At 37.2% G+C, this 24,722-nt stretch overlaps 1 protein-coding gene across 3 annotated transcripts in view; it reads right to left on the bottom strand.

Annotated features, from left to right (window-relative positions):
- The window catches only part of CTSC (cathepsin C), a 40,925-nt gene that overhangs the window by 14,564 nt on the left and 1,639 nt on the right, over nucleotides 1-24,722 (bottom strand). Inside the window, exons 2-5 of one of the 3 annotated variants that reach the window (XM_036860974.1) lie at nucleotides 23,740-23,885; nucleotides 5,899-6,065; nucleotides 2,707-2,862; nucleotides 368-483 (exon numbers count right to left, since the gene is read on the bottom strand). In XM_036860974.1, the coding sequence (XP_036716869.1) occupies nucleotides 368-483; nucleotides 2,707-2,862; nucleotides 5,899-6,065; nucleotides 23,740-23,885 (585 nt within the window). The other 2 variants (XM_036860975.1, XM_036860976.1) reach the window with 2 other exon arrangements.

Genomic DNA, 24,722 nt, shown 5'->3' with positions numbered 1-24,722 from the left:
AAGGAAGACAAGGAAGACCAATTTTGGCTGCATGCAATTCTTTGTTTCTACACAAGTCTCTGTGACTAGGAGGGCAAATGAGTTTGGCTTACGTATCACTCTAATTTCATTAGCTACCTGGAACATACTGAGAAGGATACTGAAGAAATGCTGAGCTCCGCTGGAGAGATTATCTACTACCAAAGTCTGTCATGGACACAAAAAGAAGTGAGTATTCATTAGTTATATATTTTCCATTTCTTTACTAAAGTGGATCATACCTATTCACCTCTGTATCCCCAAAATCTGAGAGCCTGGCACATAGTAAATGTTCAATAAATATTTCAGAATGAATTAATGAAAAAAAAAAATCGGACTTTTTTTTTACCTTGGTTTCGAACAGGAGTAACAAAATTGGTACCATGAACATTTCTCCAGTCCCAGGATGCTGGCAAATGCAAAATCTTTTTCTGTATTTCAGCAGTTATTGGTGCAGGTTTGGGCCTAGGATGGAAATAGACATTTGATGTCAATATATATTCTTTCCTTTGAGGATGATTCCATGATTTCAACCACCTGGCCGGCTAGAATGTAGATTCAGATCCAAAGAGCACTTGTCTTATCAGTGTTTCAATGTGTCTATTATACAACGTGTCAATTATACAACTAAGTTGTATAAATTACCCATTTCTTTTTCAGGATCTAGTAATTTTCCCCAGTGAAATAATATTGGTTTTGTATATTGCCATTGCTAATTTTAGTATGCCTAAATAGCTGCATTCTCTTACTTTTAATAGATTTTGACCAAGAAAGCAGATGTGAGAAATTGAAGATGGCCTACAAAGGATTTAGAGAAAATAGAGGAATTACTGATGTTTGACTCTGGAGATGGTGGCGATGGTAGCTGTAAAATAAGTGAAGGCACAGAAATAAAATATCTAAGTAGAAGCAGGCAGACTAGCTCCATAAACAGATGAAAGTAAGACACCAAGATGGCCACAAATGGCTTTACCACTTACTACTGCTACTACTACACTACTGTGTAACATTCGTCAAAGACCTTAACATCACAAAACTATGATCACCTCCTATTAAGATGGGTATAATCATGCCTACCGCAAAGGACTGTTATGAAAATTCAATGTAATGATGATTAACAAGTGCTTAAAACATGGCCTTGTCTCTGGTAAGTCCTAACTAAATTATTAAGCTATTATGATGATCACCACCACCATCATCATCATCCATGTCAGTAAGACTAAATATGCTGCTGATACATTTAGGTGACTATCTGGCACAAAACAGGCAATTGTTAACTTCCTTCTTCCTAACATCCTATAAGGCAGAGTGTTTACCCATCAATGCACACACAGATAAAACAGAAGCAAGGTGACAACAAAGCTCAATGGTGTGAAAATGAAGACCGTGAAAGAGAAATTAGGGAGATGGAGAAGTGAGAATTACAAACGTCACAGGCACCCTATACATTATTGGCTCTCAATCATTTGGGTCCAGATTATTTTAAGAATCTGGAGAAAGCTCTGGACTCAGATGTCCATAAACGATACGTTTTTCTACAAGAGTTCTTCAGAAACATGGCGCCTGACACATGGCAAAGCAGTTGGGTCTGAGGCTCAATCTTCCAGACAGGAGTCCCAGTCTCCCGAGGCGCCAATGCTGACCCCACCTCCTCCAGGTGCTCCTTTGGCTTGTTACTGAACAGGTCTCAACTTCTTGTCTCACACAGATACAGGATGGCTCTTTCACTTTAGTGCATCTGAGAAGGAATACGATATGCTCCCATTCCCAATTTCGACTAACCAGAGCATCTCATAGACTAGTCATTCCTCAGAATACACTTTGAGAAGCACTGTATAAGATTCTTTTTAGATATGGGTAGAACTGTGAGAGAGACTACATCGTCTGCTAAATCCAGCTATAGTTTTGAGGGAATAAATCTACCAAATTCCTGACTATATAAATTCAAAGAATGATATAATTTTCCATAAGAAATACAACATGGGGTATATAAACTAAAGATGGGAAATGCCACTTCTGGCTGAAGGTAGCAGAGATATATTGATAAATATGGAATATTTTTTGCTGGACCTAAAAACAGAGAAAGGATTTTGAGATTTTTACAGGTGGCAAATTTGACAGTTTCTATAGGTAAGTTCAGGGGTATATGAGGCAAAGGGAGTGTCATGAATGGAGGTAGATGAAAGTTTTCAGTAATTTTCTGTCATATTATTTGAAAGCAGGTCAAGGTAGTCAATACAGTTATGGGCAAATTTAGGTGGCTTTGATTACCAGGCTAAATTTATTCATTAGACAATAGGTAGTATCCCAATCATAGCTGGGTATAAGAAGATGTAACAGGCAGTATTTCACAGAATGGCTAAGAATGGGGACAGGGAGGGGTAGAAACCAAAGAGAGAGAAGGCAGGAAGCTGACCCATCATACAGGATAGAGATGACAAAGCCCTAAGCCAAAGTGTAGAAAATGGAAAGAGAGTAAAGGAAAGGGCAGATGCTGTGAAAGCAAAACCCATAAATAGGGCTTGGAGAACATCCGAGTATGTATGAATAGGAAAGGGAGATGGTCAGAGGAAAGATAACATAAAAAGTCTAAGTTAGGATGACCAATAAAATGATGAACAGCCCAGGGAGGAGGATATCAATTGATACACATATCTTTATTAGTGATAAAGAGATGTGCTTTATTACCTTGGAATCCTCCGGCTGTGGCCACCACCTCTCCTAATCATCTCTTTCAGGGTAAGAGTCTCATATTCCATGTATGCGGTCGCAGTCCAAGACTTCTGAATGGCATTGATAGCGTTCACAAAGTTGTGGTTGTATTTGTAGAGCCTATTAGAATACCTGCCAGCAAAAGTAAGACAGCTTCAGATACACTCTTTACTGATGTAAATAGATCCCATTAAAATAGGCACTCTTATACTGTGGGCCTGAGTGGAAAGTGGTATAATCTTTCAGGAAGGCAACTGGATATGTCAATCTCTGTATCTCTACACCTGTATCTGTATCAATAGCCTAGAATTGGAATGCATCCTATGAAAATAAAAGTTCAAGTGAACTAAGATGTATGTATAAGGATGTTCAGTGAAACATTTTTATACTAGTGATAGATTATAAACATATATATTCTAAGATAAGGGATGGATTAAATAAATAATGGTACTTCATTTGCTATATAGTTTATTCAGTAAAAATGTCTGGAAGATTATTTAGTGATATGGAAGACTTCACGCTATATTAAACAAAAAAGCAGAATATCAAAGAAGCTTATACAGAATTAATCAATTTTTGTGAAAGTGTACATTTATATTTATACCATAAGTACATACAACCGTGGTTATCTCTGAGTGGTAACATAGGATCATCATCTTTCCCCCACCCACTACAATTTCTACAATGTACCTTTTAAACTTTGTAATAATAAAAAAAAAGGTGGGGGGGAGGACAGCAAAACTGTATACAATATATATATAAGCATGGCAAGCATTATAACCACATGATGGAAAAAAAAAATGGTTCCATAGGGACATTTGGTTTATATCCTTGTTACTCAAATTTGGTTCTTGAGCCGGTACCAGCAGAAGCACCTGGAAGCTTGCTAGAAATGCAGACTCTAAGTATACAACCCAGGCCACCTGAATCAGAATCTACATTTTTAACAAGATCCCCGGATGATTCACAGCAACATTAAAATCTGAAAGGCACTGGTTTACCTGATGCCAAATGCTTGGATACTGATGTAAACAAGTCTAACACACAAAGAGCATGTTTACAAAGCAAAAAAACTGAGGGAGTTGATTATTCATTTAACTTAAACATGTATCTCACGCATGTGCCAGGTGCTAGGAATTACAGAATTCACCATGTTATTTCTACTAAAAAAGATTCTGGCCGCAGAGTAGCTAAGCCCGTGAGCCACAACTACTGAGCCTGCGCGCTAGAGCCCATGAGCCACAACTACTGAGCCTGCGCGCCTAGAGCCCGTGCTCCGCAACAAGAGAAGCCACCGCAATGAGAAGCCCACACACCGCAATGAAGAGTAGCCCCCGCTCGCCGCAACTAGAGAAAGCCCGCGCGCAGCAACAAAGACCCAACGCAGCCATAAGTAAATAAATAAATAAATAAATAACATTCTGTAACTTAAGTGTGACTCACTATCCAAGACTTTCATTAATATTCAATTATGCAAAGCAAGATATACCTAACCTGAGTAACATGTTAGGCATATTTTGAACTTTTCTTTCTCTTTTAATTTAGATGTTCACAGAGAGAGTATTTTGATATAGTCAAAAAACCTGGGAGCACTGAAAATAATAAGAAAAATGTGCAACCACATTGATAATGTTTTAATGTTTTTATCAAAATCCTTTCCCATTTGTTGCAAAATGTGAAACCAGAGAGGTACCTTATTAAATAGATTATAAAACTGCCTGCATTATATTTCTGACAACACTAACACACAACAAAAGCCAGTTACAGTTGTTGTTTCTTAAGACACAGGAATATATTTTAAATTGTAAATGTCTATCTTGAAATCAGATCATTAAGAGCTGAAAGAGGCCTTGATGGTAATTTAGTCCTAAATGCTTACTTTACAAGTGAGGCAACATAGATTCTCAGCACTCCGGTTAGTAGCTTCTTCACTAAATGAGGCAATGTTTGAAATGTCAGAAAAGTACACAGTACACAGTGTATCCTAAGTGGTAGGGTGAAAAGTGAACAGCTTCATAGGAAATGTGTTGCTCAAGGATCAATCCAAACAAAGCAATTTAAAATCTAAGTTCAAAATGGAGGGGATGAATTAGTCTAAATCTTGGGGAGTACTTCCCCAGACAAGTGCAATTTGTCCTCTTTGAACTCATGTCCCCCCCACCTTCTCTGCTGCAGAGTCATTCACTGCCAGTGTGGTCTGGCTTTGGATGATTTGTTCGTGTACACTTTCAGTGGATTTCACAACCAAACAAAACAGAAAATTTGCTACTGCTAATATTTACCTTTTCCTTCCAAACTAATAAAAGTCTGAAATCTCTTGGGTGGTTCATAGTTACTTAAACTGGACCTAACTCAACAAAAACTTTAACTGAAAGTTATACACTGAATTGTATCCTCCTCAAATTCATGAGTTCAAGTTCCAACCTCCAGTACATCAGAATGTGACTGTATTCAGAGACAGGGCCTTTAAAGAGGACATTAAGGTTAAATGAGGTCATATGGGTGGGCCCTAATCCAATATGACTGGTGTACTTTTAAGAAATGGAGATTAGGACACAGACAGGATGACCATGTAGGACAACAGTGAGCAGTTATCTGCAAGCCAGGGACAGTGGCCTCAGAAGAAACTAAACCTGCTGACACCTTATCTTGGACTTATAGCCTCCAGAATTGTGAGAAAATAAGTTTCTGTTGCTTAAACCATTCAGTCTGTGGTACACTGTTATGGCAGCCCCAGGAAACTAATATACTACATAAATACTAAGAACTTTAATTTCAGTTGTTTATGTCCTTGTTTAAAACTTATGTTCAATTAGCATCACCTATATTTGTTGCAACATAAACATCCGTATCTACAAGTATTATGCAACATATTATTACATGGCAATAATAAAATGACTTTTCTGTAAAAGTCACTGCAATTCTGTGGCCCTTTATATAAATATTCTTTAAAGCTATCATTGGTCCATTACTTTTGAAGTACTTTGAAAAACTACTTGCTTCTCTGTTATATCACTCAACGTATTTTTCCAGGAAAGTTGTACATAACATGGCTTATGTTTCTAAGTCAAATAAATTTTATATAATCAAATTAAATTTTCCAAGAATTAATATAGACACATACATATTATAAAAAACTAAATGTATCTTTCATTTACGACAACTCACTTTTCCTGGAGATTCTCAAGGTGTGCTGTGTTCACGTTCACATTCTCAAAGGTATTTCCCTCCTTCTTTCCCGTGAAACAAGCCCAGTTCCTGCCCAGCACATCATGCACCCAGCCAGTCATGGTTTCATGGCAGTAACTAGTTACCTTGCCGCCCTCTTCTTTATACTGCAATCAAATAAGAAAAGGAAAAGCCAAGTGAATCTGTGTTCCTCTCTCAGGTCTGTTTCCTTGTCTCCCATTCACAGTAAAGATGCCCCTTTTTTGTTTCATCTTAGGCACCAGCCACTGCCAACCAAAACAAAAACTGAGAGGTTTCAGTTTGCGAACTATTCTAGAAAAGGAAGAGAAATAAACTTTTCTACGATTAGCATCACTGATTACCAAGCAAAATTTACACAACAAACACTTCTGAGGAACGAAAGGCAGGGAAAGAAACTAACATTTCTAGAGCATCTGCCCCATTCCAGGCATTTTACAAAAGTTACCTCATTAAGCCTATGAGGAGACAGGCACCAATATTCCCACTTTACCAGTGAGTAAGTGGAGGTTCAGCTCAGAGAGGATAAGTAGCCCCTACCTAAGGTAACAGAGCTGTGAAGTGACAGAAACAAAATTCTGTTCAGTTTGTCAGACTATACTTTTCCACTCAGAGAAGACATATTCCAGCAAAGTACAAGAACATATGGTGAAAATTTTTTCTTCTGTTAACCTCCCAATTTATTAGCATATTCTAATCATGAGGGAGTTAAAGTAATCTGATTATTAAATATTCTCTCCACTTTATTTCACTAATATGGCCCGTTGTCTTATGTCGATGTTAACACTGAAAAATAACTGCAGTTGACCCTTGAACAACGCAGGGGCACCGACTCTGCACAGTCAAAAATCCACATACTACTTTATAGTCAGCCATTCCTATCCTGGGCCCTGCTTCCAGGGAATCAACCAGCCTCGGCTCATGTAGTACTGAAGTACGTATTTATGGGAAAAAAATCTGCATATAAGTGGACCCGCGTAGTTCAAACCCATGTTGTGCAAGGGTCAACTGTATATAGTGATAGATCTAGGATCTGAACTCAGATGCTTTGGCTCCAGAGCCTAAAAACCCTCATGTTATAACATGTCCTCATGGAGGAAGGATATATAATCCAGAATGAGAGCGGAGAGCATGGGAGGAAGAAAAGAAAACAATGCACGCTAAATTTCTTTATGAAGGGACTTGGATACAGACAATTTCAGGCATTGACTTAATTTAACGGAACAGAAGCACAAAAGCAGTCAAAGGCAACACAAACGAATCAGCACGGCAAGCAGCTGTGTTTCAATGCTTTTCTTTACAAAAGTACACAGTTGGTTTTGGCCCTCAGGATGTAGTTTGTGGACTCAATCTAATATAATGGATGCTACTTTACCTATGCTGAGGGGGTGGCAAACTTCTTTTTAAGGGCCAAACAGTAAATGCAGGTTATCAGTCCTCTGTCATCACCACTCAATTCTACCACTGCAGTGTGAAAGGTACACAGGAAATGCATAAGTGAATGAACTACATTGTGTTCCAATAAAACTTCATTTACAAAAACAGACTTATAGTTTGCAAACCCCAAGTTTAAAAGAATGTGTGGACTAAACTACACTTAAAGGTAAAACTACCTTACTGCATCAGACTCTGAATTCAAATCATATTGAGGCATAGAGTTAAAAATGTATGGCCTTAGAATTCAAAAGAGCTAGGTCTGAATCCTGGGATTCACTGCCACTAAGCTACACAAGATTAAGTTACCTTGGGCTATTCATATGTACATTTTGCTTCTTCCTTGGTGGTTCATAACACTGTGAAGCCAGTCTCCCTACCTCTGGCTAAGAATATCTCCACTAGCATGAGTTTGGCCCACCACTCCTTATTTCCCTGTTAAAGCCCCAACTCAGGATACAGGAACACTGAAATAAAGGCCTAGGACATGACCAGGCTGCAACACCGGAGGGTATGTTGTGTGAAAAGGTTAATAAAGTTTATATTTATTATGCTGAACTATCTGTAACTACTATTTTTATAGATCAAAAACTGTTCGATATCAGCAACCTCGTATGATGCACTTGTAGAAATTGTCAAATACACATAAATGAAAAAAAAAAGGCTAAACACAGGAAGATGTTCATTACAGTAGAAGAGGCTAGGGAAGGCTGCTTGCTTTTATAAATACAGTGTTACTGGAACACAGCCAGACCCACTTGTTTATAGTATTGAATATCTTATCTCTGGCTGCTTTGGTGCTACAGCAGCAGGACTGAGGAGCTCCCACAGAGACCATAAGGCTCACAAAGCCTAAAACATTTACTATCTGACCCTGTTAAGAAAAAGTTTGCTGACCTCTCTGCATAGAACAATTAAAAAAAAAAGAAAACCTGGGAATTCCCTGGTGGTCCAGTGGTTAGGACTCCACGCTCTCACAGCCAAGGGCCCAGGTTTGATCCCTGTTTGGGGAACTAAAATCCCACAAGCTGTGCGGTGTAGCCAAAAAAAAAAAAGAAAGAAAGAAAAACAACCTATGATGTATTAAGAGGCAAAAAACTTTACAAAATAGTACCCAAGTGGAGTGCAAATAAGTAAAATTTTTATGAAATATGATTTTTAAAAAATGAAAGGTGAAAATGGTCTTTGGGTCGGATTTTCTTGGTTACTTACAAAATGAAGATAGTTATATACATTTCGTGAAATTCATCACTTTAAAAAATATTCCTATTTCCTAAGGATAAGAAACATAGCCTACAAAGCCCTAGAAGAGGACACCTACGAAGGATGGTCCAGATGTTGCTAGAGACGAACTCTGACCTGTCTAGGATTATGATTACACTTCCTGAAAAAAACCATGATTTATATAGCCTATTTTGTACTTTGCTAAGTTCTTTCACTTATTTATCAAATGCTTATTGGCCACATAATATTTCCCAGGCATCATGCTAGGTGCTAGGTGCTAGGTGCTAGGTGCTAGGTGCTAGGTGCCAGGCACACATGCACATATGTATTGATGCAGCCCCAGACCTTAAGATGCTGGGAATTCAATGAAATAAATAAACATGTAAATAATGTGGTTATTTATTTGAACCCAAATCATGTGGTCCAGCAAGTTAACCATGCTTGAAAGAGCCTGGGAAATTTCCCCACCTAAGCAGAAAATTTCGATCACAGATGAAATGACTTTCCCAATGTACCAAAAGAGTCAGGGGCATTCAAGTTAGAAGAAATGGGCCCCATGTTTCTCATCAGTGTGGTTTTTGTTCACCTACTTGGCACAACTTATAAGCATGATGGCTAACACCAAATGAACTTCCCCTGTGAGGGAAAGGCTGATTTGTTATTTTGATTGGAGGGGGAAAAATATCACTGAAGCGTGACCGATCGTGCTAAAGATCCTTACCATTCATATTTGTTCAACAACGCTATACCCTTCACCATCAGTATTACAGAACTACAGGACCTTACCATTTACCTATCACATCATACTTTATAAACATTTTACAGATTACTCAGAAATCTTAGAGGTTCAAGAGAACATAAAGATAATACAGTCTCAGGGGACAAAAAAAGAGACCTAAAAGAGATGGTTGAACTAGAATTTATAACAAAGCATTCTTCCCAAATACCATGCAACATTTCTTCATACACTTTGTCTTCTCACAAAGTGCTAGAGAAATAAACATACAGGTCAATTGCCAAAAACATGGAGAGGAGATACCTAGAAACCATGCAGGAAAGGCTTAAGCAATTTGCAAAGGGTTTTCATCTATATCATGTGAGCCTCACAATGATCTTTTGGGATAATAGGCATTATGTTTTTCATGGGAAAAAAAAAAGTGACTTTGCAAAGTTAGAGAACAGAGAATTAAAATATGAGTTTAAAGGTTACAAGAATCATTGCTTTATTCATTATTTCCTTTAAAAAAAAAAAGGCTGGAAAGTAATTGGCTCTCATGAGTCAGATCCAAATTGTTGCCCAAGACCCTTTTTAGGGGTCACCTAAATTCTCCAGTAGCCCTAATGGTGATTTCCCACTATTCAGGTGTCTATGTTGTCCTGGCTAGTCCAGTCTTTTTACCCTTTCTGTCAAGGGTTTTTGATACAGGGCAGAGGTAAAGGACGTGGTCTGCAGGCTCGACTACCTGGACTGGATCCAGCTCTGCCACTTACTGGCTGTGTGATCCTGAACAAGTTACTTACCCTCTCTGTACTTTCAATGTCCTCATCTATAAAATCAGGATGATGATAACAGACTCAACCTCATAGGTTGTATTTTATATATACTAACCCATTTAATTTTCATAGCCTGTGAGGGTTGTTCTTTCCACATAACCACTGTGAGAAGAGGATTTTTTGTTTATTCATTAACTAGGACACTGGCACTAGAAAGCAATTAGTTATTGAATGAGTGAATAAATAAATGAATAATAGAAAGAACAACAAATGCCAAGTCCTATTTAAACAATAACACAAGAAACTTAGAAAAATTTATAATTAAAAGAAGTGTGACACTTTTATAATTAAAAGAAATTTATAATTAAAAGAAGTGGGTCAGGGGCTTCCCTGGTGGCACAGTGGTTGAGAGTCTGCCTGCTAATGCAGGGGACACGGGTTCGAGCCCTGGTCTGGGAAGATCCCACATGCCTCGGAGCAACTAAACCCGTGCGCCGCAACTACTAAGCCTGCGCGTCTGGAGCCTGTGCTCCGCAACAAGAGAGGCCGCGATAGTGAGAGGCCCGCGCACCGCGATGAAGAGCGGCCCCCGCTCGCTGCAACTAGAGAAAGGCCTCGCACAGAAACGAAGACCCAACACAGCCAGCAATCAATCAATCAATCAATCAATCAATCAGTAAATAGAAGTGGGTCACAGAGACCCAAGTTCTGACTTCTCGTATTACTTCAGAAATGTCAGTTTTCCTCCCCAAACCTCAGCTTCCCCACTTGTAAATTTAAATTGACCTGAAAGTTCCAAAATATCCCTTCAAGTTTCCTAATTACACAGTCCTTACATCTGTGGATTTCTTATTTATTATTCACAAAGCCAGGTAAATAATTTAGACATACTCCTTACTTATATAGAATATTTATACATTCTAAGTAACCCTAAATAATCCTAAAACACTACAACTGTTTTTACTTAAGCAAATTACTGAGATGCTATCCATTTATGTACCACTTCTTATACATTAAATTGATGGAATTATTTTCCATTTAAAATTTTTATTTTATTTTATTCTGTAGTTTTCCCAGTCTAAAACAATTCAGTCTTCTTTTAGAACCTGAAATTACCTTATGAAAGGTAGGACAGGACTGTGATACCACTATGCAGGGACAGCTACAACTTAGTAGAAAAGAGATATTTAACCCCCCCAGAAGCCAAGTATTCAGTACCTTAATTTGAGAGGACCACACACTGTGCCCCCGTTATTTTCTTGATTTGAATGTTCTCAATGTTTGTCATTTTTCCTGCTATTGTAAAATGCATCTTTTGTGATTTCTGACATTATTACCAATTAAGAAGTTGAAGTTTTGGCCACACTATCCAGCTTGAAATGTAGCTTAATTTTTTTTCTAAGGGTTTTTATTTATTTTATTTATATAAGCATCAGTCTCTGAATACTGCCTTGCACAGATGGCATAATTTAAGTTTCTATTCATTTATGCCAACTTCTATTGCAACAAATAGATAATTGCATAAAATCTGAAGAAATTCCAAACCCTAGCACTTGAGTTTAGAAAACTACTAGGATTCAGTAAATCTCCATTTGCTTCTTCAAGATTACCACTGGGTTGCCAAACATTCTTGAAACCACCTTTCTTCAATTTCCCATTCACTTTATCAATTCTCCAATTCCATCCAATTACCTACTAATGTTAACCAATTGAAAAAGAAAAGGTTGGGATATTTTAGAACTTAAGTTATTTATCCTGGATCTCTTTCTCAACTGCTTTTTGACACTAAGGGGGGAAAAAAACCACTTATACCTTTTGTTCCACTGGTTTCCTGATTATACTTAGCAAATATTTGAATACTTCCTTTATGTAATGCACTAGCTATGAGAAAAATGCACTTTAGTTAAAAAGGACTTTGCCCTTTAAATCCCTGTTCTGCCACTTATCATTTACGTAACCTTGAGCAAGTCACAACTAAGGAGCCTCAGTTTTTTCAGCTGATAATGGGAATGATATCTACTTCACTGGATTCCTATCGAGGATAAGGATGACACTGAAGTTTGAAGAGTTTAAAAAGTTATAAAACACTAAACAAGTAACAATATAAACACTACCAACTGTTAACCACATGGGATACAAAGCCATTTAAGACTTTACTCATGCTGTCAAAGAACTTATACTCTAGCCCAAACTGTCAACTGAGCAGTTGATATGGGTTTTATCCTGTCAACCAGTGATTTTCCAAAATGAGAAGACAATCCATTAAAATATTAGAAAGAAAAATCTTATAATTTCTATTTCTATTTGTAACATAGAAATAAAATTGAAAACCAACCTCCACTATTATTTAATATACAAAGCAACACTGATAACCCCACTCAGTTCCAGTGTCAGATGTTCACCTGTTATATGCAGTATGCTGCCTAAAGATGGTTATTAGGACACAGCACATTCCCTTTTACATGTGCCTGCTTAAACTCACTTATGTACATCTGATGTAATTAAGCTAACTCGCACAAAATGAACAAGTGGCTTAAAATAATACTTGCAAAGAAACCAGGATTTGCAAATACTAATGAAGTAAATATAAGAAAACATAAGAAAATAACAAAGCTTACATTTGCCCTATTCCTGGTACGAGTTTTTGAAAACATGTTTTGAAATGGTTCCATCGTTGTGGTATTCACTTTTTAATCTGTTTTATCAATAAAGCAAATGTCTCTGTTTTAAAATTTGCCCATTGAATTGTCATCATTTAACACCAAACATCATTTAACATCATTTAAATACCAAACAGTAATTCTTCTAAACTCTACCAGTGACACTTTCATACTTTTAACAAAATGTGTCAAAATTAAAATTCTTTACTTGAAACATTTTAACTAGAAAATTGTTTCCAAATGTTGAAAATTGGCAGTAATAAAAATGATGGGATAACAGAAATCCTTACATTGCTTTTGGCAACAAAATCATGATAATGAAACATAGTTTTACATTGTTTCCAAAGAATATCATAATGAGATATATTTTGGCAGGACATGTTTTTGTGACAATAAGTAAATCAAATAGTTAATCATTTAATATTATTTCATGTTCGATAGCAAACATGTTAGTATAGTAGTGCATGTATATAATTTTTTAAATGTATGTATACATACTGTGGAATACCTATTAAAAATTTGGACATCTAGGTCTAATCCATCAATATCATTCACCATTTCAGAAAAGAACACCTTGCATGAAGTTAAATGGTTTGATGATACACCATACATATAGAGAGATTACATTCCAGTAATACTGAAGAACAAAGAGTGTTTTTTCAATTTTTTGCCGTTTGTTTACTGTATATGTCTACATAAGTGCAAATTAACTGCTTCCATCTGCTGTCAGGTCTGGAGTGTGAATGAAGCCATTGGATGGCAACAAAGGAGAACAAGGCATATTTTCCTAAATTGATATTTTTCCAACCCAACCAAGAGTGTCACATCTTACCTCAGAAACAAACTTCCCTGTCAGTTTCAAGGATTAGCTTTCCTTTTCTGCCCACTAACCAGACTTAACCATTTATTTAAAAAGTTGAATTTTAATGAATTGTGAAACTGCCAGGAAATTGTTGCAGTGGTTGCAACCAAATAACCTCCAGCGTTTTACTGAAGGAACTGGCAATCAGATTTACATATGAAAATGGAGGATCATAAATTTATTTCCAGGGCTGAAAAGATGTTCCATTTAAACCAAAACATATGTTCCAGAACCAGTTAAGAAAACAGCAAGTTGACACCCAGCAAGGTAGACAAAGTCCCTTGGCTCATTCCTCACTTACTTGCTCATAATCTCTTAAACTGTAAGGTTGGAAGAAATCTTAGAGTTCATCGACTCTCACCTTTAGCTGGTGCTTCTTAGGGGGGGGGGGCGGATACAACCCACAGCACCCTAGGCTAGTTTGAGTCCTTGGTTATCCAGGCTTTGGGGAACCACTGCAGTCACAGATAAAGCTCACTATTTCCCCTGACAGCTAATTTACTTTTTAGTAATTCTGAAAGTTAGAACTTTACTATTTTTAACTCTGAGGTTTATCTTAGCCTCTACAGTCTCACACAAAAATTAAAATATAATATATAAGCAGAATAAAATGTTAAAGTCTCATCTGTTTTCTACAAAGTCATTCAACAACTATGGCCTGAGGGTCCACCACAGCCTCTAAGCACACAAAGGTAAAAATACTTTCAGAAACACAACAATAAAACAACAGAACAACACAATGGTATATTATTCAATTTTCTTTCTCTTACAAATATTTATTGAAGGCCTATTATTTATCACATATTGAACTATACATAAGGAATAAAATGGTCATTAATACAGCGTTGATCACTGCCCTCAAGGAGTTTAAAGGCCAGAGGAAAGGACAAACAGGCTATTAACAACAGAGAATGCTAAACAGTAATCTATTATGGGGCCTACTAACACAAATACCTGCAATTTTGTACCCAAGTTTTCTCTTCCATAATCAAAACAAACATTTAGATGCAAAGATACTCAAAGAAACAGGGGGAAAAAAAACACTTTAGTAGGGGTGATTTTAGATGCCTTGCTAAATATATTCTTAAACACATTGGTTGCTTTGTCAGTATTTACATCCGGACAATCAGTTTGAAAACACACAACTCTTACAGAACCCTGTAAGTTATGTAACCTAATATTTTTTTTAGAACAGAGGACCAAAAATATAAACATAGCACCGTTCCTAATTTGGGCTTCTAGAACCCTATAGAATTAATTCTTTGTAAGCTGGCATTACTTCTGAAGTCTTTGAAAAGACAAAAGAAATGTGGATAATTTTCCAAACTAAAGTTCCAAGATAAAGTTCTACATGCATTAGGTGCTGAAGATACACAGATCTTCAGTCTGGAAGAAGATGACATGCTATCAAGTCATTCCATTTACAGCAGAGTTAGTACTACCAAGGCAGAGATACCTGCAAAGTATAATTGGAACCAAAATAATGGCATTCCTCCCAGTAAGGGAGAAAGGTGGGGAATTTCACAGAGGTGGCATCAAGATCCTGAGTGATAAAGAATTATCAGGATAGAAAAAAGTATCCAGGTGGCAGTCGGATGTACTCTTATTTAGTTTTTATAAGATATAACCTTCCCAGAACAGCAGACCAGTGCCTCTCAAATGATATAAATAATTATCTGAACCAATAAAGTAATGATGACAACCTACTATCTAGAGAAAGACTCCTCCGCTCAAGAAGCAATTCAAGGGATGCGGACAAGTCCTCCCAGACAATAAGAATTAGGTGTAGCCCCACATTTTTGGTTTGCCAAGGCTGATGTTTAATCAGCTCTAAACCAATGAGGAGGAAACTAGTCCATTGTTCATTAGCAGGAAAGACCTAAAAGACAGCAATCAGTTTGAACAATAGTGTAATTAAGAGAAGTAAATTTAGCAAGTGTACTTAATTTGAAGTTTACAAAACTCTCCTTCAATTTGGAGAACCAAAAAGAGATGGAGAAAGTAAATTTTTGTCTTGAATAAGGGATCTGGGCTTAGGAAAGAAAGTCAGTAGCCTCATTTGGTATGGAAATCTAAGGTTCAAGCCAATTCTTCTCCTAAAATTTCAGCAAGAGCCAATGCAGTGCACTGAACGAACATTTGTGATGCTTACAGACTAGGATTCACCAGAAAACCTGCCCAAATGTGACTTCAAGTACCAATACTTCTTTGTGAAACAAACTTGACAAATAGCCCATATCATTCTACAGTTAGAAGCTGTGTGAGTTTAAGCACTGTATGAGACTAATTCTCCCTATCTGAAAATTGAAGCTAGTAATATCTACTTCATGGGATTTTTGTAACGTAAAGCATGTCAAGTTCTTAGCACAAGGCTGGCACCTAATTGTAAAAAACACCAAAAAAAAAATGTATTAATCATACCATCTTTCTGGACAGGGGTACTGCAGATCTATGATCTATAAAAAGAGACCCTTCAGCGGTTTGGTTTATCTCAGAAAGCCTCCTCCCCCAAACATGTCCCCCTGGGACCATCTTCCCACCCATAATGTATCTGTGCATCTCAAGATATGCTGAAGCCTAATTTTATTCTTATAATAGGTGTTGGGGTTCCTCAAGGTCATTAGAGAAAGAGAAGGCACTTGGGAAGTCCATTTAACTGTGAGTAAAATTTGCACTGCTAACAAAATAAAACAAATAAGTCAAGTCCTAAAAGCAGTCTGAAAAAAATCATTTCAACAGAAGAGTTTTCAAAAGAGAAAATAAGAAAGAAATGTGTGTTGCATATTGTTCCTTTTATTCAAAGGCTGAATGGTGAAGCCACCTAAGACTTCCAGATTTTTTTTCTTTTTCCTGCTTGGTCTTTGGTTGTTCACATTCCAAAATGGCAGTTGCTGCTTTCCAAGGAAGTGTTCAGGAGGGCAGCTGCCTTGGAGGTAGGTTACCAGGACTCCTCTGTATGTTACATGCACATAAAGACTCCAGAAGGGCCTGTAGCTGCTAGAGGCCTCTGCTAGCTGTTAGAGGTAGGTAGGTCCACTGCCGCATGCTGCTCTGCCTCTTGCCTCTTAGCCCCAAAGTCTGTTTTTGGCTGTGGTTTTAAAAGAGGCCCTCAACAGATGCTCTATTTAATAACTAAAAGACAATAAAAACTAGAGTTACAAGCCAACAAGGATCATACTGTCTCTTAAAAATTTAAACATATTAATTTCTTTAAGTGAAAAAAAAAAATACTAGTATTTAGTATTTCAGATGCTGGTATTTTTTAATGCTATTTAAGACATTCACAAAAAGCCGCCATTCTCAAAAGCTGAATGCTTAAGCAATACATATCGTGCATGCAGCCAACATGCTCAAGAAGCACATGCAGATGCATTTTAAATTAAATGCTACCAAATAAGCCTAATATAGTTTTGAAATGTAGTTAATAAAGAGGCTAATCTAGCAACCGAGACATAATAACATGTACACCTTACAAATTCTCAATGTAGGCTTAATGCTACTTTGATCAGTATTTCTAGGTACAAGGCTATTTATCCCATTTACAGAGCAAATACTAGGGTCAATCTTTTCTGCTGGTAGAAGCATCTCCCTAATAAGGAGAAAGAATGAAAGTTTTAAGACAGAATTTTGTAAACTGCATTCTGAGAATACCTTAAATTTTTGTGAGGAAATAATGGTAAACTTATTTTAGAAAACCTTCCTATTATACCTCCCTCCTCAGCTACCACCATACACTATATTAAAGATTTTGAGAAGTTCTGAAAGGAAACTACTTAATGCAGGCTACACTTATTCAACTACCAGAAATAAATTCAGAAGAAAGAGCTTATTGGTTTCAGCTCTAAGTTTCACTTTGATGTGTTATTAGTGGCTGCCTAGAACAACCTTTAAAGCTTAACAAGATGAAGTGATACAACTTATGAGCAATTCCTTCCTGGCACATGTGTGGGCCACCGCTGGCCCATTAAACAGTTTGAAAAACGCTGATACAGGATAAGGCTATGGTGCTTTCAACACTTGCCCCAGTTCCCTTTTTCATATCTTACTTCCTTACTTAAGAGCTAAGTAAAAGAGGAAGGGAAAGGGGAAAATTTGTTTATGAAATGTAAGGGAGGGTAAGTCCCTATCAACTTTTTCTCTCTAACCACCCATTTTTCCATCAAAATTTTAGACATCTAAATTTATGGATCCAGAGAGAGCAATGATTAAAACATCTATTCTGAAAGTGTGAGGAGAATGTACAGAGTGAAGAAGATCCTCTTCTCCCTGGTCAATAGTCTGTTCTGAGAAGGAACCAGTTTAGAAAAAGGTAGGTGATGTCTCAAAGGGATGACTGACAGGTACGTCAATTTCTCTGGAAGAGCCACCTTCTCTACTGGAAGACAACTAAAATGCCATGGTTCACATGGGTCCCTCTTGAGTCTTTTTAGAAAAGAATGAGCAACCTCAGGCAGCATAGCTACTTCAAGGATGTGAACTGAATTTGAGCCAACCTTTCCTTAACTGGGTCTTTATCTTTTTGGTTTCATGTCCACTTACATTATAAGCATCATGCTTGAGAAAGCTAATTTGATGTGTGCAAACAGAACATACTAATATGAAAATAGTGCAGGCAGATCAGAAGTAGCAAATAAGCAGGCTCAAGCAAGAAATCTATAAGAAAACCATAATCTCTCTGTTCTCCATCTTCCTCTCCCTGATGAGTAAACAAACATTAATTTGCATAAGCCACCAAGGAGGAGGGAAGCTTGCATTTAATAAGAAAGTTAAAAATATTTCAATGGAGCTCACCCAGTTTGTTCCTCAGATGTGGCATATCATATATCCCCACAGTTCCCAGTTGCATGAAAAACTGACTGATAAAATCAGTGACATCCTACGAAGGGTTTACAATGGAAAACTGAGTCATTATGTTGAGATTAAGCAACATCATGAGAGAAAACAAATAGCTAGACATGTGTTAAGTGCTTAAGTTCTGATTCTTTTCCTCAATTTAAACACTTTTAAAAGTAAACATCAAGTTATTTTTAAAAAAAAAGACAAACTCATCTTGATGTGTTGAATCTATAATAAAACAGGTAAATCTATCCCAATAACAAATATTCTGAAAGTTTGTTATATCTTAAAAATGAACCCAGAAGGCACAACAGAAAAATCGCACGAGACTCCCAAATCCTTTACTGTAGGAACACATGATTCACATTTCTAACTGTTGTGACAAGCTTGAAATTTGTAAGTCACTAGCACACAAAATGGGTAAATAAATCCTCTGGTATGGATTTCCCAACATACTGTTCTTGTTTTGAGTACCAACCTGCTTTAGAAATACTCACGGTAGTGTTTTTAGCTTATAGTTCTACTAAGACTGGTAGGTCCCAAATAAAAACTCAATTAGAAATCAGTAAAGTCTGCTTAACTATCCCCAAATTCAGTTTTCAGCCTAATGAGTCTAGTTTCCCTTCTATGCATCTTCAGCCCTTGAGTAGCTTAATGTTCAAAATAAAACCTGAGTTCATTCGCTACTGCCCCCTTTTACAGCCTCAGAGAAAGTAAAATGAGAAACAGTAAAAGGTTAGAAAGCTTATTCAACTTGAGGGTATTCTTTGAAGCTGAGTTTGTTTCATACCACTTCCTTCCTTGGCAATTCGGTAGAGGATGGTGTAGAGGAGCTTTATACATGCTCATGGTAAAAAATGAACAAATTCCACAGAAGTGTAAAGAAGAAAATAACAATCGCTTACCCACCCATCACAAAGTCAGCCATAATCAAACATCCTTTACATTGTTTTGTTACATTGTGTGTTTCTATATAAGAGGTTGGTTGTTTTTCATCTGCAGGTACTTTTAAAGGGTGCAAATTTATTGGAGTGTGCCAATTATAATCAAATGGTAATGCTATTAAAATTTGATAGTCTTAGAAACTGGCTTGTGTAGATAGTCTTTTATTTTGGCCAGCGCATTATTTTAAAGGAAAACTGAATCTGAATGCCTCTAGGAAAGTTTCCATTTTGCCATAGGTTGAATAACTCCTTATTGTTTCACAAAAGTTGTTTTAAATGCTTAGGTATCTGCCTGGGTGAGCCCTAAATTCATTTGAGTTTGTAACCCCGCCAAAATTTTCTGATAACTGAATCTGTGCTGGAAGTTGAGTAGAAAAAAAGTGTCTTTCAAAAATATAAACCTAGTGCTTCCTGCCTAACTCAAACTATGTATAAATTTCCAGTGTCAAGATTTCCTTCCAAGCTTTTATCTAGCTTGAAGTCCTATGTAAAAAAAAAAAAAAAAAAACCATCCCCACTCCACTCCCAATCTCTTAAGCAGTTAAAACCAAGGAAAAAAAGGTCGAAGAACCTCAATTCTTGAAAAATTCTGCTTATTTTCCAGGTGAGGCCTGAATAAGTAGAACTTAATAAAAGCAAGTTCCTAGCAATAAAAGTGGTGTCACAACTGCTCCGAAGTTGGAATGCAGGGAGAATGATGTGGAAGCTGTCTGTTCTGTTGAGCTGCGGGCTGATCTGGGGGAACAGAAGGCGGAGCAGGAACCTAATAGAATACCTTGCATGTAACACCCGCTCAGCAAACCAGCAGGAACAACTCTAAGAAACAACCTCATGAAAGCCTATCTGAAGAGGGCAAAAGGAAACAAGTGGTAGGGTCTGGTATGAGTTAAGGGAGACACCTGGAAATCCAACGGATTTGTAGAATAACAGTGGAGGGTATAAATGGCAAAAATTTGTCAGATATTTCAGCAATAGCAGTAGGTTGAGTGGATTATGGTGTAGTTTACATAAGACACCTAAACTTGAATAGTAAAACACTGCTTATATTTTGATAATTTTTCTTTTTTAAAAATAAATTATTTTTCATTGAAAAGATACTTCTAAAATCTGTAGAAAAAAAATCTCGCATGCTTTATTCATTAAACAGGTGAGCTCTCTTGAGTTACACACCCAGCATGGATTCCCCAGCACCACTGTAGGAAATACCCTGAGGCTTAGGGTAAAATCCAGCAAGCCTTTTATGTTAATAAGTATCACTCCAAAAGTGTTTGACTGCCCTATTATGTAAAGTCAACTCCACTTTATCATTTTTCTTAAATCTGTTAAACTCTGCTACTCCCCATTACTTTTTCAGTTGGATTTGCTAAAAGAACATGGCATTTTATCACTCTGCAAAATATGTTTATCTGGAACTACTTGATTGTGTTAAGAGAAATTTTAAAATCAAGTATCTTGTGTATGTTCTGCTCTGCTTATTGAAATTATGATCCTTATCACATGATCTAACTATTGACCAGAGTGGCTGATTTTTTAGGAAGAAAAGAAAACATGGTCCTGATAATGGTTCTGGTCAAATGGACACTTTAAAAAATACACTGAAATCAGTAGCAGAAGAACACTCTTCTACTTTTATTCCTAATAAGAGAATGCTGTCCAGAAGCATATGGTCAGGTAGGGTTCTACCCTACAGCAGTGTATACACTGACTATTCCCACATATGGTTGAGAACACTTACAACTTCATTTGGCTTTAAAAAGCCTTTATTGACCTGCAACTAATGTTCTGAGGCTACAGAAAAATACCAAATTTGCTTATACTGTGATTTAAAGAGAAAGAGAGTCGACCCTTGAACAAAGGAACAACGCAGGGTTTGGGGCACCAACCCTCCAAGTAGTTGAAAACCCACCTATAACTTATAGTCAGCCCTCAATATACAGGTTCCCACATCTAAGGAATCAACCAACCTTGGATCCCCATTTGCAGATTCAACTAACCTCAGATTGTGTATATATTTACTATAGTATTTACTATTGAAAAAAAAATCTCTGTATAAGTGGACCTACGCGGTTCAAACCTGTGTTGTTCAAGGGTCAACTGTACAAAGAAGTGTTCTGATTCCTCATTCAGCTACCAGCCATTCCCTCTGTCCCCACCATCTCCGGACTCCTATTCAAGCTGAGAGCAGACAGACTGATGGGAAAATATTACCGGAGGGAAACTGCCCTTGCCTGTTTCTGATTATGTCTCAGGTAATTAATGGTGTCATTAGAAGTTCCACCACCAGTTTCTCCAATTCTACAGAAGTGAAGAATGAAAAGTCTTCTAAGCCAAATGGGTAAAACTATTCACTCATCTATTTATATACTACACCCTATCTTGTACTTAAGTAATTTATGCAACCTATTTCTCAACTGAATTCTACTTCTTTTTCATGTTTTAAATAAATATCGATTACCTATTTTGTATCAACAAAAGGAGAAGGGGAAGGGAATGGTGGGGAAAAGGAGGGGCAAGAGGAAGAAGTGGAGGAAGGAGGAAGGTACACGGTAACAACTGTCTTGAATATTTCTTTCCTTGTGCCTCAATTCCATAGGCAATTCACTCCCCACCTGAAGGCAAAGAACTTTTGAAGGACTGTAACAGAGTACCTACAAGAGGTCTACAAAGCCCTAGGCTCATCAATATGCAGACCAAGAATTATATTCAGATGGAATCACATTTATTGCATACACACTACAATTTTTAAAACTCATACAGATACTGCTATGATTTTTAAAAATACATAGTATCTAGGGGTGATATTTAAAAATATTTAATAACTGGTCAAGCATGGCCTTCAACTAATAAAATAGACTGCTGGCCCTCAATGGCCAGCATGGATGGATTGGTTCCCACCAGCTGAATATCAGACAGCCAATCCAGGTGAGGGGAGACAACTTTTCCCATCTCTCTTTTCTTTTTTCAATTAAGAAGGGGTCCTCGTAGTTAAAAAAAAAAAAAAAGTATTGGGCATTACTATTCTAAGAAATTTGGTTGGCTCCGATGTTAACAACATATCCTAGTTAGTGATTAAGCCACAACCCACATAAGTAATCACAATAAATTTAGAAATTAGTCTTTTGCTGGTGCTTTGTCTTTCATAATCTTTAACAGAATCATTCCCTCACCTTCCCACAAATTCCTGTAATTGGCCAACTCTTACCAGATGTTTTAAAGGCTACTGACACTAACCCATGAAAAACTGTCTTTACTTATACTTTATTTAGAATAAGAAATAGCTAGGGCTTCTCTGGTGGCGCAGTGGTTGAGAATCTGGCTGCCAACGCAGGGGACACGGGTTCAAGCCCCGGTCTGGGAAGATCCCACATGCCGCGGAGCAACTAGGCTCGTGAGCCACAATTACTGAGCCTGTGCGTCTGGAGCCCGTGCTCTGCAACAAGAGAGGCCGTGACAGTGAGAGGCCCGCGCACGGCGATGAAGAGTGGCCCCCGCTCGCGGCAACTAGAGAAAGCCCTCGCACAGAAACGAAGACCCAACACACCCAAAAATAAATAAATTAATTAATTAAAAAAAAAAAGAAATAGCTAGTCTCAGGTTTGCATATTCAATTTAGTTAAACCATTTAATACCCTGCTAATAGGAAACGTTCCAACTTCAGATGGATATCGGGGATGGACTGCAATTTGTGCTCAACTATTTTACCCTAGAGTGTGTCTGTAATTAGAAGCAATGCGTAAGACCATAAGAATGGACAATAGTTCTTCCCTAGTGAGAGAAGAAAACAAGCTGGGCTGGCTAGGCTACCTTTTGCTTTAATTAGCCCAAGGAGTAACTCCAAGGCTCTCCATCTCTGTCCCACTTTAGTCAAATAAATTATTCACATAAATACATTTAGTACATTATACTACTTCAATGAGTCATTTAGGTCAATTTCTCAAAGCTAACAAACGATGATAAGAGGGACAGTATAATAACCTCAAGATAATAATAAAAACCCTATCTTTCCAACAGATTCGGTACAAAGCCAAGTGACTAAGGCAACAATTAGAGATAAAGGTGTAGTAATAAAGAAAATAAAGAATTTAGTCATACTTACCAAAATGTAAATTTAAATAGAGATGGATCATACATACTCAAATATAGATCATGTGTGTTTTTTTTAAACCTACTCAAGTCATAATTTTAAATAAAGTGGCAAAATTACACCATCTAATTTCTCTTCAGAAAATTGGTATCAATTCTGATTATCTTCTTAATCTAAAATTAAAATACTGAGGGTCTCCTCATTAGAAGAAGCTTCAGTTACCAAATCATTGAAAATATGAATGTATATTCCAACAACACTAACCTTAAAAAAGGCAAACCACTTGTAGTCATTCAACACAATCTCAAAGCCTTGATTGTAAATGATGGTGAAATGGCCAGAATTGCCAAAGCTATCATATGCCGTATCCAGCTTCTTAAGGTGCACCACTACTTTTTTTTCTGGTGGTCCTAAAAAAAAGAAAATGCACAACAAAGGAAAATTATGTGGACTTCAATGGGAGGTAAAAGCTCCTCTATAATTTCCATTATTTTTAAGCTGCTTTCCTTTCATGCTACTGAATGTGGGTGGATCTGGCTTGTGAATGTATGAGAGTCCCTGTTTTGTTGCCTCCCTCTGCATAATCCCAGAGGGATCTCAGGCAAGAATGTGAAGCAAAGGCTCAAAAGATATGTCCAAGTAGCCCAGCAGGCAGAGAGACCCCAAAAAGTACAGCTACTACCTTCCCAGAGCATCCAAACACTGAAGAAATTTTTCCACTGAAGAAAAGGAGAAATGGGGAATGTTGAAAATGACCAGCAGAAATGAGAAGACAAAATGGTAATCAAAAAGTGGAAATATAAAAAGACTTGCTACCAGATCATAAGAACAAAGGAAATGATCTCTTCAGAGAAGAAATGGGATATCTTTCTTCTAAATGGCTGTACAGTTCAGAACCTCGGAATCTGAACCCTTTCAAAGTATTCAGCAAACTCAAGGTTTTTATCCTATACAGCTAATTTGTGCTGAAGGGAACTAAACTTTTAACCTTCAGAAAATGGGGACTCAGATCTGTGGGTGTCTTTAATTGATTAGATTAAGGTCAAAGGTATGGAATATAGGCAGAGGCTGCCTGAAAAGGGTTCTGCTGTGTCCAGTCTGGAGGTTTCCACACTTTGGACAATTTTTCCATGTTTCAGATTAATGCTCAGAAATAGGAGATTCCATGGGACACAACACTGCAAATCCTCATCTCCCTTCTGCTTTGGATCTCCAAGTTCAACTTTTAAAAGAGAAAATGGTTATAA

Source organism: Balaenoptera musculus, chromosome 8, assembly GCF_009873245.2.
Source record: "Balaenoptera musculus isolate JJ_BM4_2016_0621 chromosome 8, mBalMus1.pri.v3, whole genome shotgun sequence".
Lineage (NCBI taxonomy): Eukaryota > Metazoa > Chordata > Mammalia > Artiodactyla > Balaenopteridae > Balaenoptera > Balaenoptera musculus.
Note: the sequence above shows the minus strand (reverse complement) of the source record. Positions and strands in the feature narration are given on the sequence as shown.